We start from the raw sequence: 14,047 nt of genomic DNA, 5'->3' as shown, positions 1-14,047 counted from the left end.
TGGGGAAAAAAAATAAGGTTAATTAAGTGGATTAACATCTGATTATAATAAAAGAAATAATCAACAGATCACTGTGACCCTGAAGGGCTTGATAATGGAAGGCCAGAGGGCTCTGTCCTGTCTCCTGTCCTTTATGACATTTAACAATCACTTGTATGAAAACAAAATGTATATGTAAAACAAGTAATGCTTATCAAATCTGCTGCTGACACAAAATTGGGAGGTATAGTGAATATATTCTCTGACAGTACCAGGATCACAAAATATATGCTCAGGTGTTACCTCTTTCAGGAAGGCTTCTGTGATAGTCCACGCTGTCCAATACCCAAGGGGTATTCGGGCCCCCCCTTTCTGTTCCCAAAAGAACTGTATGTATTCATCAGTTACTGTACCTGCCTGCCTTGCATGTCTTCCTATACACAGGCAGTTGGTCTTGTGTCTCTATCTTCCTAGTTCCTCTCACAGTGGGGAGAAGTCACCTGTGAATGTTTGCTTCCTTAAAGAAACAGTGATGAAAACCTACATCGAGGCTGAAACTATAACACTGAAATGTAATGAAAATAAATATAAATCCCTGCCCTTGGAGCATCCCCCAAAATGAAACAATCACAAGATAGTGAGTAGGTGGCTTTACTCATAGCATGCATGAAAAGGAAAAAGCGTGTTTAGCAAGAAAAAACTCGCCTTAAAAGTCATACGATATCACTGCTTTACCCTTCCCCCTCCCAAATTCAAAGCTAAGGTGATCTTCATCTGCTTGAATGAGAGTATGTATCACCTAAAACAAAGGATGTGAGAGTCCCTCTCGGAGCTAATTAGACCATACCTTGGGTACCATGTTAAAGTTCTGAACAATACATTTCAAGGAGGAAATCGACAAACAGGAAGGAACTTGTTCAGAGGAGAGCCACCAGGATTATGAAGGTTCTGAAAATCTTAAAATAGTCATTCATTTCTTCAACTAATACACAGTTCAACAACTGTATATTAAGCATGTAGTATTTCCTAGGCAGTATACTAGGTAGTGAATGGTAGAGAAAAAAAAAATCTCTACAAGCAATTGAAGGAAATAAAGATATCTTGTGAAAATAAACAAAGACCACCCAGTAAGAACAAATGAAGGCTATTTATTCAAAGATTTCTATAAAAAGGGAGTCAGCTATCACTTGCATTTGGCAGACTCAAAGACAGGCAGGAGAGTGGGAAGGCTTAACAGTGAAAAACCAGAAGGCTTCAGGTATGCCTCAGCCCTAGGCTGTCGACATGGGGAAGGTAGAGGCAGGATCGTTAGAAGCAGGGCCTCCTATGTGATTGGTTTGGGGAACATATTTGCCTTTCTCTGGTTGGTCCTGAGTTGGAAGTGGAGGCAAAATTGGGGAAGCTGTCAGTCACTGACCAAGTCTTGACCATTCTAGGACTGTTGCTGCAAAGGTTTTGGGTCAGAATCCATTACCGCATATTCTGGCATTGTCTGTTAGTATGTTCAGTCTCAAATATTGAACATTGAGAAGACTCAGGAAGAATCTGGAGGTACACTGATAACTGTATTCAGCGTATTGATAACTGTATTCAAGTATTTTATAGTCTACGGTGTTGAAAAGGCATTTGTTCTCAATGGTTACAATGGATCAAATTAGGACCAGTGGATGAAAAAGTTCTTCAGTATAAGAAAGAACTTTTAAAAACCCACTTCTGTCTAGATGCAATCTCAGACAGTGGTTACCTGCTAAAGGAAAAGTTCAGACCTAGGCTGGGTGACCTCTTGGCAGTGATATTACAAAATAGATCACAAACTTCGGCATGCACCAAGTGGCATATACTTGATACCTTTGTTACCAATGCAGAATCTGGGCTCTGTCCTAGATTTGCTGAATCTGATCAGTGGGGTATGATAGATGATTCTGTCCAGAAACATTTGTGGAAGGTATGCAAACACTGAATGGGTAGTTGGGCTAGATGACTTGTAAAAGCCCTTCCACCTTGAAGTCTAATATTCTGACTTTTGCATATTGTAGTCATAACCAGGAAATAAACACTTTGTTCACTTATTTAACAATACTGATTGAGTAGCTCATATTATGCCACACTCTACTTTAGGCCTATATTTTAATTCCATTAGCATGATGCATTCCTATATGCCAAGGAGATAGTAATGGAAAAACTCGTTTGTTGACTCTTCAGAGATTTATTGAGCATCTGCTATGTGCTGGAGCACTGTGCTAAGCCTTGGGGAGATGGTGATGAACAAGACTGACGTAGTCCTTTTTCTTTCAGAGCTTACACCAGCAGATAAAAAATAGACAAAATGTGTTTACAGTAAGGGGTGATACATGTTGTTATGAAATAAAAATGGTGTGAAAATCATTCTTTTTGTTCTGTTGTTTTTCCGCACATCAGAACTCCAATCAATCCAATCAAGTTTTTTATAGAGGAACTAGTATTTCCTTTCCTCAGACTTGTTTTAGGTTTTAAGTAAAAATTGAGAGCCTTTGGGCCTTAGCCCAGGAATGTTAGAAGACTTAAGAATGGCATTTTGTACTTAAAACCTCTCTGGTGTCAAAACTGGTGAATCTGCTGTTGAATAAGCCAATCAAAGGGACATCTCTTGTTCAGGATGATTCTGGGTATTTGAGAAAGGGATTCTGGAAATTCTGAGTTCTTTGAGTTCAAATACCTATTTCTAAACCTATTGCAACAGGGCTAATTTGTACTACATTTTTCAAGCGAGTTCTTATGCAAAACACCATGTCTTTTGCTGTGTGGTATACAGGAAGGAGCTTAATTAAGATGGGAATCAGCATCTAGGATCTAGTTCTGGCTCTTCCATTAAATAATGTGTGACCTTGATGTCACCGGGCTTCAGTTTTTTAAAAATGCTAAATGATCCTTAATTAGCCCTAAAATTCTGATTTGGTGAAACTAAATGGAGGAAATGATGTCTTTTACACCTGCCTCTCCTGCCTTCCTCCCAGCTACACAAATATATTGGAAGCCCTATCAGCACCATTGAATGGATACTGAAGTAACTTGCTTTTCTCATCTGGACATTTGTGTGTTCTTTAAGCTGAAATCTGAGGCCTCAACATCTACCTGCTTATCCAGGCTGAATGACTGGATTTATACCAGGTCCTTGCGGAATGCTTCAGCTTCTATGAAGGAGAACCCTGCCCTGGGAGCACTTAGCAATCTCTCCAACTCTCGGTCTCTATAATTCTAGTTATCACCAAGCGTCTTGTTTCAAACACAGTAGACCTTCCTAGACTCAAAATATTACCACTTTTCTGACTAATAGTATCCCCATTGTCTAAAATCTTATATTACTCTGCCCACACCTGCCCACTTAGATTCCTTCCAAAGAGACACCACCAGCCAGATCACACCAAGTTTCTCTCCCGAAGGAGCAACAGTGTATAGCCCAGATAGTACATTTGAATCTGGTCCTACCTAGCCTGGGCTTGTCCCTCTCTCCCTGGCAGGCACAATTGAAGCCCCAGCTGACCTGCCTTCAAACCTCCTCAACTTATGATAAGCACATACGTATATGTATATTTACATGTAAGAGCATGGAATCATTTTTCATAATTAGAATTTTCCTTCGAATTAGCCCACTCTAAAATTAATTAATTTATTGATTTATTATTTTTAAACTAACTTTCTTTATTGTGACCTTATTTCTGATGTAATCCACACAATATTTTTTTCATTTTAGGACTCCCTTGTCTAAGTCAAAACTTTTGGGTCAGGGAGATCCATGCATTACCACCAGTACATAAGAGAAATGCAGGCAGTGACTTTATCAATATATTGCATTATATTATGGCAGCAACTGTACTTTTTAAAATGCCTTTGAAAAGTATGTACACTGTTAGCTCTGAAATTAGTTTTTAGTTTTAATTTAAAACATTAACCTCTGGTTTTCGGAATTCTTCCTATTTAAATAACTGAACAATTTGAGGAAATAATGATCAAGCTATTCAAAGCAAGATCATAATTTTTCTTGTTCTCACATTTCACTCTTTTTAAATGTATTTTACTTTTCTACAATTGCCAGAGTTTCTCCTTGTGAGGCTGAGCTTCAGGAATTAATGGAACAAATTGACATCATGGTAAACAACAAAAAACTGGATTGGGAAAGGAAGATGCGGGCTCTGGAGACACGATTAGATCTTCGGGATCAAGAGTTGGCAAGTGCACAAACTTGTTTAGAACAGAAAGGTCAAGAGGTACTGCATGGATGTGTTAATAAATTGTTAATTCCTCAGACTGTTATAAATAGTATTTGTTCTGTCAGAATATATTTTTCATTGCACATACTTTTTATCAGGCATCAGCAATAGCATTTATAGCTTGAAGTTCTGTCACAGTGTGCTACATGTATTCTATCAAATAAGCGGCAAGCAGAGCTTAAACCGGTAGTAATTTGCCAATGCAGACAGAAATAAGAGTCTAGTCAATGTCATCTAGGAACGTAAACAAACATTCAATATGTATGTGAAATAAATGCTGTTTGCAAGCAAAGATGTCCGTGCTTTTGCTGCTGTAGAAACAAAGTAGTCAACAAAGCTGTGCCTTTGGATGAGGCAGAGTTCAGGAGCATTTGCCTTTTCTCATCTGCTAGAAAAATCTTTCCTAACAGAAGTAAAAGGTAAAGCCTTGATTGTAGAACAAGAGAGAAAACAGTTTGGTGAAGGGGGTGTGTGTCTACCTGGGCGCCCACTTGGGAGGAATGCCCTGGGCCCCGGTGAAGGTGCTTGTGGCCAAGCTGGTGATGGTAGAAGGAGGTCTGAGTGCTCTCGGGCCTGCAGAGGAGTTCAGGAAAGGCATACGCTTCACCTGATGTGGACTTTCATGTCTGAATTTTTCTTTGGGGTGAGGCATAAGAAACATGTTTACTGATCACATGCTAATAACTAAAACATCAAGTCAGCTTGTTCAGTGGCCGTTTTTCTACCTCTAATGGCCTCTCAATGGAACTTAGTTTTTTGTCATGGTTAACTAAGTTATTGTTTGGCCTGGTTAGTTATCAGTAGAGGCAGGTCATAAGACCTGGCATATGGAAGGGACTATTTTCTCATTTTTGTACCTGTCACAATACAGATGTGTGAACAGGGGCCTCGCCTACTTTTTAAGCAGACAAATTCTGTAAGCCAAATCCCTAAGAACTCCTCTTAGACATTTTTCTTTTTCTTTTTAATTTGTTAGTTCTTATAAAAATGTAACAATTATTCCACAACACCACTAAAACAGAGCTCCCATTGAAGGTAGTAGCACCTAAAATGAAGGCTGAAGTGTGTCTGCAGGGGTTCTGCCCCAGGGACGATGACATAAGCCTCCCAAAAAGATAATGCGAAGTAAATTTTAAATCTTGCTTTAGAATGTGCCGGTGAGAAGGGTCTTTTGTCAAACATCCATACCATACTGTCTTAATGTGTACCCAGTGGAATAGTGCTAGCTACATTTGGTTTTTGTGAATTTAATTATTAATAACTATTCTAAGAACCACAGTACAAATATTTATTCTTGGTTTGGTACAGCAGTTTTATTTGAACTGTACTCCTCTTTTGTACATTTTCTGATTTTGTCAGGCAAAATTTAGAAAAATTAAATTTTATTCTTAATTCAGGTGGGGTTACTTAGACAGAAGTTGGACAGTTTGGAAAAATGTAACTTAGCAATGACTCAGAATTATGAAGAACAACTACAAACCCTAAAAGCTCAAGTAAGGAAACTTATTACAATTTAATATTATATGTTTTGACCTATAAAATTGTGTTAATTTTGTTTAAATGAATTATTTTTAGTACAAGCAAAAGTTCTAGTATTTCAACTACAGGTTATATGTTTGGCCCTGTCTTTCATTGTTTTATGTGTATTGATTTTGCCTCTTTTATTAGATTGTCAGCTCTGTATCCCTTTAACTCTTAGCACAGTGCTAGACTAATGGCTTTCTATTTGTCAAGTGATTAGTAGATTAATTATATCATGATAATTAGCTTTGTGAACAACAACAACAAAGTATTATCTTTTGTAGTCACTACTTCCTAATAGGGGTGTCCTTTCTTCTATGGCAATTTAAAATATGGAGGTTTGCTATTATGAAATAGATATTTGAAAGAACAAAACTGGTCTTTATTGCTTTGTTACTGGTAGGGCTGTTTCATAAATGAGAGGGCTTCTGCATATATGATGAGAGGGATACTGATTTCTTTCTGATTTATCCCTATATTATACTCCCCACCGCGCTAGGAAGCAAAAAGTCTTCTCTTTCTTCCCCCAGGTGACACATAGGGCAATAAGCATCTGAGCATCTCAGGTCTCATAGGTACTGTATCCTTGCTTCACTTAGTAAATTAATCAATGGGAAATATGGTTTGATTATGAATTTTACTTTACAACCAGCTTTCTCTGGAGTGCAGAGATTTCACAGATGATAATATAGTTAAAGGAGCCCAAAGAAGTTAAAGTTCCTCCTTATGTACCTTTTTAGGGAGGTGATCAGCCATTACAATAGGAATATGAAGCATTTGATTCCACTTAATGGGTATGATCTTACAAGACTAGCTCTTAAGTCTACCTAGATATTTTGCCTGCAATTTAAATAGCTGCTGCTAGATGGTAGCTTGAATTATGAAACTTTATATGGGTTTTCCTAGTTAAGACTCTAAGCATTTAACACTTAAGTCAATCAACCTTGCTTTTTCTATAAAGATGAAGCTCTAACATAGCAACATAAATATTGAATCACTATAAGTTTTCAGTATAAACAAAGAGATCACAACCTGGAATAAGTTTGAAAAAATACAGAAATCTAGATACAAGTTAAGTACCATCTCTAAATTATATTTAACGAGTTCAGCCGCAGCTTACCAGATCTTTAATTTCTGGATTTTTTTTTTTATGTTTGTTGTTAAAAAGTTTTGGGCTTGTTTACAGGCACTGAGCAGTCATTTAATATATGAATCCTTGCCATTTGATGCTTTGCAGCTCTATTTTATTACTCAGCTGCCAGCTAGCCAACAAATGTCTTTACGGCAATTTTCACAAAAATTTGTTCTGTGTACTAACACTGAGAGCTTAGGAAATGCTGTTTACTCTTCCGCTTCTCCTGGACATTCACAGTGCATAGTAGCGTATTACAGGCTGTGAGAAGTCTTGCTCTAAAAAACATCCATTTAGCCTTTTTAATCCATCATTTTTCAAACATATTTGACCATGGAACCCTTTTGTTTTTTTTTGTTTTTTTTTGTTTTTGCTGTACGCGGGCCTCTCACTGCTGTGGCCTCTCTCCCATTGCGGAGCACAGGCTCCGGCCGCGGCTCCGAAGCTCCCCGCTCCGCCTCCCGCAATCTCTGCCCGCGAAGGGGCTCCTAGTGTGTGGAGACCTTTCCTCCTTCACAGCTCCCTCCCACTGGTACAGGTCCCGTCCCTATTCTTTTGTCTCTGTTTATTCTTTTTTCTTTTGCCCTACCCAGGTACGTGGGGGGGGGTGGTTCTTGCCTTTTGGGAGGTCTGAGGTCTTCTGCCAGCATTCAGTAGGTGTTCTGTAGGAGCTGTTCCACGTGTAGGTTTATTTCTGGTGTATCTGTGGGGAGGAAGGTGATCTCCCTATCTTACTCTTCTGCCATCTTCCTGGAAGTTCCTCAAATGGGTTCTTAAAGCACCTCAATTTTTTTTGCTGTACGCGGGCCTCTCACTGCTGTGGCCTCTCTCCCATTGCGGAGCACAGGCTCCGGACGCACAGGCTCAGCAGCCATGGCTCACGGACCCAGCTGCTCCGCGGCATGTGGGATCTTCCCGGACCGGGGCAAGAACCCGTGTCCCCTGCATCGGCAGGCGGACTCTCAACCACTGTGCCACCAGGGAAGCCCGGAACCCTTTTGTTTTTTAAACTAAAACCAACTAACACCATAGCACAGCTACAGTGTAAACACCATAAACAGGTATTTCATAGAATACACATTGGAAACACTACATTGTTGTTGAGAGAACAGCCATATGCTTCCGCTGCAGTTTTCTGCCTCTCTTTTCTTCTCTGGTTAAAAGAAAGGAAGGGAGAGAGTTAGGGGGGGAAGGCAGAAGAGAAGGAAAAGGAAAGGAGGGAAAAAGACAGAGAGAAAAAGAAAAGTACTATGTATTTGACTTGGTTTGCATAATAACTAGTATTATGTCATTTTTCTAACCAGAAAATGATATCTTGTGGCAAACATGCTTTTGTTGCTGCTGGCTCACTCTACTGCTTCTTTCTTTGAAATTCCTGATTTCTTTACAACCTTATTTTCCTAAAATATCTTAAGGGTACATTTTACCACACTCTGCCTTAAAAAACTCAACTCTGTCAAAACTTTCTTGTAGAAATTGCTTTCTTTTATAAAATGGGGTGTTTTCCTTCTAACCATTATAAAACTATAATTATATATATATTTGAGATTTCTACTTCTGGAAAGATGGAGTCAATGTACTTTCCCCTATTCTTCCTGCTAAATGGAACTATAAATCCTGGGCATTATTTATAAAACAATAAGAAGACTCTGAGAAGTGGAGAGGAAAGACAGACCAACTAGGACCTTGGGACCCAAGGAACAACATGGTGGTGAGTTCCTGGAATTTCTTTTTACCTCTTATATCCCAGACTGGATAACAGAGAAGCCAGCAGCCCAGACACTCCAGTGGGAACAATCAAACAAAAAGAGCCCCAAGGATGGCCTGCTGCCTACAATTGAAAAACAAGAAAAAAAGACAACCTACCAGGATTAAACACTTTTAGATAATAACTGCTTGACACTAGCCAAAGGCCGCAGAATAAGACTACAGCTGCAAACCCACTTCACCAGCAGAGACTGAGTGGACAGCCTTGGTTCCACGCTTACCATCTATAATGAGGTAGCCCAGGCCCCAACCTGGATGGAGTCAGAGAAGACTGAGTGGAAATCCAGGAGTTTCATCACCACTGGGTGTCAACAAGCCCCTCCCCAGACCATGGTGTCAGTGGAGACCATGTGGAGAGCCTGGACTTCTCTGCCCATCTGGTGGTGATGAGGCGGCCCTCCTCCTCTTCTCTGGAATGGTATCTGAGGAAGCCTAATGACGAGTCAGGACATTCACCACCTCTCCATAGTAACAGGGCTACTCTCCTCACTACAGCATCATTGAAGGCCATGTGAGAAGAAGTAACAAGGCACCTATGCCCCTCCAATGAAAGTAGTGTCAGTGAAAAATGTGGAGAGCCTGAACTCCCACTCCCACTCAGCAGTAATGAGGAATATCTCCTCCCAGTTACCAGCTGAGGCCAAGTTAAGACCTGGACTTTCCCTGCCAGCTGACAGCAGTGAGGCAGCATTCTATTTTTCCCTACTGGGATGTTGTCAGAAAAGGACTGCTAAAACACAATATTTAAATAAAATCCAGAGTCATGTAACACAATACCCAAAAATGGCCTCAGTTAAAAAATCACTCATCACACCGAAGCCAAGGAAGATCTCAACTTGAATGAGAATAGGCAATCAAGAGACACCAACACTGAGTTGATACAGGTGTTAGAATTATCTGGCAAGGAGTTTAAAGCAGCTGTTATAAAAATGCTTCAGTGAGCAATTACAAACATCCCTGACACAAATTAAATTAGAACGTTTTAGCAAAGAAATAAAACTAAAGAGCAAGCAGTTAGAAATTTTATAACTGAAAAATACAATAACCAAACTAAAAATTTCAGTGGATAGGCTCAAAAGCAGAATGGAGAGGACAGAGGACATAATCAGTGAACTTGAACATAGCAAAATAGAAATTACCCAATCTGAACAACAGAGAGAAAACAGACTAAAAGAAAATGAACCTCAAGGACCTGTAGTATTATTACAAAAGGTTGAAAAATTGTATCATCAGAGTCCCAGAAAAGAGGAGAAAAAAGGGTAGGACTGAAAAAGTATTCAAAGAAGTAATGACTGAAAAGTTTCAAAACCTGGCAAAAGATGTAAATCTACAGATCCAAGAGGCTGTGTGACACTCAAATATGATAAATCCAAACAAATCTACACCAAGACACATCATGGTCAAAGTTCTGAAAACTAAGACAAAGTCTTGGAAACAGGAAGAGAGAAATAACACTTTGCCTATATAGAAAAACCAATTCAGATAATGGATTTCTTATCAGAGACCATGGAGGCCAGAAGGAAGTGGAATGTTTTTCAATTGCTGAAAGAGAGAAAGTGTCAACCCAGAATTCCATGTTCAGAGAAAATATCCTTAAGAATCAAGAGGAAATTGAGAAATTCTCAAATAAAGGAAAACTAAGAGATTTTGTCAGTAATAGATCTGCCCTAAAAGGATAGCCAAAGGAAGTTCTCTTGGTAGAAAGGAAATGATAAAGACTTCTGAGACATCAGGAAGGAGGAAGAAAAATATTGGAAAAAGTGAAAACATGGGTAAATGCAATAGACTTGACTTCTCTTGAGTTTTCTATTGATAAATTGTTTGACAGCTGAAGCAAAAATTATAACAGTGTCTAAAGTGATTCTTAATGTATATTGAGAAATTTCTTAAAGACAGTAATGTTAGAAATGTGTCATGGCAAAGGGACATAAAGAGAACTAAGATGCTGCACTTCACTTGAACTGGTAAAATGTTGACACCAGTAGATTGTAATAAGCTATGTATCTATAATGTTACACCTAGAGCAATAACTAAAAATGCTATACAAAGAAATACATTCAAAAAATACCATAGATAAATCAAAATGGAATTCTAAAAAATGTTCAAAGAATCCAGAGGAAGTCAGGAAAGCTAAAACAGAGAAACCAAAACCTGGATAACAAACAGAAAACAAAAAATATAAGGCTTAAACCCTAACATAATAATAATTACATTAAATGAAAATGGTCTAAATACACGTGTTAAAAGATAGAGATTTACAGAGTAAATTTCAAAAATGACCAAACTATATGCTGTGTTCCAGAAACTCACTTCAAATATAACTACATATGTAAATTGAAAGTAAAAAATAGAAAAAACAAAAAAAGAAAAATATATACCCTACAAATATTAATCAAAAGGAAGCAGAAGTGGTGCCAAAATAATTCAATGGAGAAAGAATAGTCTTTTCAACAGTGACAGGACAACTGGATATCCACATGAAAAAGAATTAAGTTCAACCCTTACCATAGACAAAAATTAACTCAAAATGGATCAAAGACCTAAATATAAAAACTAAATCAGTAAAACTCTTAGAAGAAAACATAGGAGTAAATCCTTATGATTTCGGATTAGGCAATAGTTTCTTAGATTTGGCACCAAAAGCACAAGAAAAATTAGGTAAATGTGATTTCATGAAAAGTTTAAAAACCTTTGTGCTTCAAAGCACACCAAAAGAAAGTGAAAAGACAACCGACAAAATGGGAGAAAACATTTGCAAACCATATATTTGATAAGGGACTAGTGTCCAGAATTAAAAAAAAAAACTCTTACTAGTCAACAATAAAAAGAAGACCAAATTTTAAAATGGGCATAGGTATAAATAGGCGTTTCTCCAAAGGAGATATATAAATGACCAATAAGCACATGAAAAAGTGCTGAACATCATTAGTCATTAGGGAAATGCAAATCAAAACCATAATGGGATACCCCTTCACACCTGCTGATAGCTATAACCAAATGATAGATAACAGCAAATGTTGGTGAGGTTATGGAGAAATTGGAACCCTATACATTACCACTGGAAATGAAAAATGGTGCAGCCACTTTGGAAAACTGTTTGGCAGTTCCTTAAAAAGTTAAACTTAGAGTTTCCATATGACCCAGCTATTCTACTCCTAGGTATATACACAAGAGAAATAAAAACATATATCCACACAAAAACTTGTACACAGATGTTCATAGTAGCATTTTTCCATAATATCTAAAACGTGGAAACAATCCAAATGTCCATCAATTGATGAATGGATAAACAAAATGTGGTATATCCATGCAATGAAATATTATTCAGCCATTAAAAGGAATGAAATATTGATACATGCTACAACATGGATGAACCTTGAAAGCATTATGCTAAGTGAAAGAAACCAGACACAAAAGACTACATGTTGTATGACTCCATTAATATGAAATGATCAGAATAGGCAAATCTATAGAAACAGAAAGTAGATTAGTTGTTGCCAGGCCTTGGGGAAGGAGGAAATGTGTAGTCACTGTTAATAGATATAGGGTTTCTAACGGAGGTGATGAAAATATTCTGAAATTAGATAGTGTGATAGTTATACAACTATGAATATACTAGAAACCAATGAAGTGTATACTCTAAAGGGTGAATTTTATAGTAGGTGAATTATATATCAACTTTAAAAACAATGTGAGAAGGAAAAAGGAAGCAGCAATGACTACATTACTGTCAAGATAAAGTAGACACAATTGTTCACAGCTTTACTTATAATAGTCAAAAACTGGGAGCAACCAAAAACGTCTCAATATGTGAATGGTCAAACAAACTGTGGTTACATCCATACCATGGAATAATACTGAGCAATAAAAAGGAATGAACTATTGATACACTCGTGCACATATTGTACTGACATCCATTTCCTGGGTTTGATACTGTACTATATAGTTCAATAAGATGTAAATATTTGGGGAAACTGGATGAAGAGGACCCAGAACCTCTCTGTAATATCTTTGCAACTTCCTCTGAATCTATACTTATTTCAAGATAAAAAATAAAAACAAAAAAAACTTGTTGTTTAGAAATTTCCTATCAACAGATGTTGATAGACCATGACACTTATAATCAATTACTTGAAAGTAGAAGCAAGAAAAAAAATAATACAGAGTCTAAGTTATAACAAGAATTACTGGTAAGAAAAAGATCATATCAAGCTTGATATTTAATTTTATTTAAACTTATATCAACATGAATAAGTGTATGTTGTTTGTATCTTTTAAATTAAGTCCTCAGTTTTCTTAAATGGAGTATAAGTTGGTTATTTTATAGATTGAGTTACTGAAATTAAAATCGTCAACACAAGATGTCACTAAATAAAAATAAGAAAAAAACTTGGTTGTTTTAAATTTTGAGCCTTGCTACATATGGTTAAGACAAAACTGAACAAAACATTTTATCAAGTGAATCGCTGTTTAACTGTGCAGTTAATGAAGTTCCAAATTTACATGAAAGCTAAATTGTGTTCAGCTTCAATAATTTAGTTTTAATAACTAGTTCTATCTTCACTAATTGGAACATTTAAGCTTTACTGCATTTCCTAATCATGACTTAAATTTTGAAAGAGGTACACAAGAAAAGAACTATCGTGAAATCGAGTTAGAAATAACCAATAGTAAAATGTTATCATTCTGTATTATTTACAGTTCTCCAAACTAACTAATAGCTTTGAAAAACTGAGATTACACCAGATGAAACAAAATAAATTTCGACAAAAAGAAGTACCACACGTCAAAGAAGAAATACCCTTTGAACTGAGCAGTTTGAACCAGAAATTAGAGGTGAGCTATATTTTCTTAGTTTCTCCCTGTGTATTGAGATTGGTTTTTGTTGTTGCTGTTGAGGGCTATTTGTCTCTAGTGTACACAATGACATGTACCGCTGTGGTAACAAACTCCATTAGAAATCAACTTCTCATTGAATATATTTTCTTAGTGCATCTTCCCTTCAGGCACTTAGTGAATTAAAACATCACTTCGATTTATACATCTTTTATGTATATCAGCATTTTTGGAGAGCAAAAAAAAAAGTTCAAAGGAACTGCAGGTGTTGAGTGAAATTGAAGGACATCCCTGGGGTCACTTAAAGCGAGTGTCTAGTAAATCTTTTAATGGCTGTTTAACTATTAGGTACTTAAATCCCAATGAAGCCTCATAGCAGTTTTCAGAACAGAGCTTGAAGTTTCAGGATCTTTTCTTTGAAGAGGTAGTGCCACTCCAATATAGCTACCCCATGTTACCCGGAACTTCGAAAATCTCAGTCCCTATAAAGGTTTACTATGGCGTAGATACACTTATTTTAATCCCCTTAACTTTCCAACCTTGGAAAAAATAAACCAGCTATTTT

The 14,047-nt window shown here is 37.2% G+C and overlaps 1 protein-coding gene across 1 annotated transcript in view; it reads left to right on the top strand.

The window, feature by feature from the left end:
• DEUP1 (deuterosome assembly protein 1) overlaps positions 1-14,047 on the top strand; it is a 103,263-nt gene that overhangs the window by 24,418 nt on the left and 64,798 nt on the right. The window contains exons 4-6 of the mRNA XM_007449661.1: positions 4,054-4,223; positions 5,624-5,719; positions 13,348-13,482. Coding sequence (XP_007449723.1) covers positions 4,054-4,223; positions 5,624-5,719; positions 13,348-13,482 — 401 coding nt within the window. The remainder of the gene's footprint in view (positions 1-4,053; positions 4,224-5,623; positions 5,720-13,347; positions 13,483-14,047) is intronic.

The sequence above is a fragment of the Lipotes vexillifer genome, unplaced genomic scaffold (genome assembly GCF_000442215.2).
Source record: "Lipotes vexillifer unplaced genomic scaffold, Lipotes_vexillifer_v1.1 scaffold536, whole genome shotgun sequence".
Classification (NCBI taxonomy): Eukaryota; Metazoa; Chordata; class Mammalia; order Artiodactyla; family Lipotidae; genus Lipotes; species Lipotes vexillifer.
The sequence above is the reverse complement of the archived record's forward strand: the minus strand, read 5'-3'. Positions and strand labels throughout refer to the sequence as shown.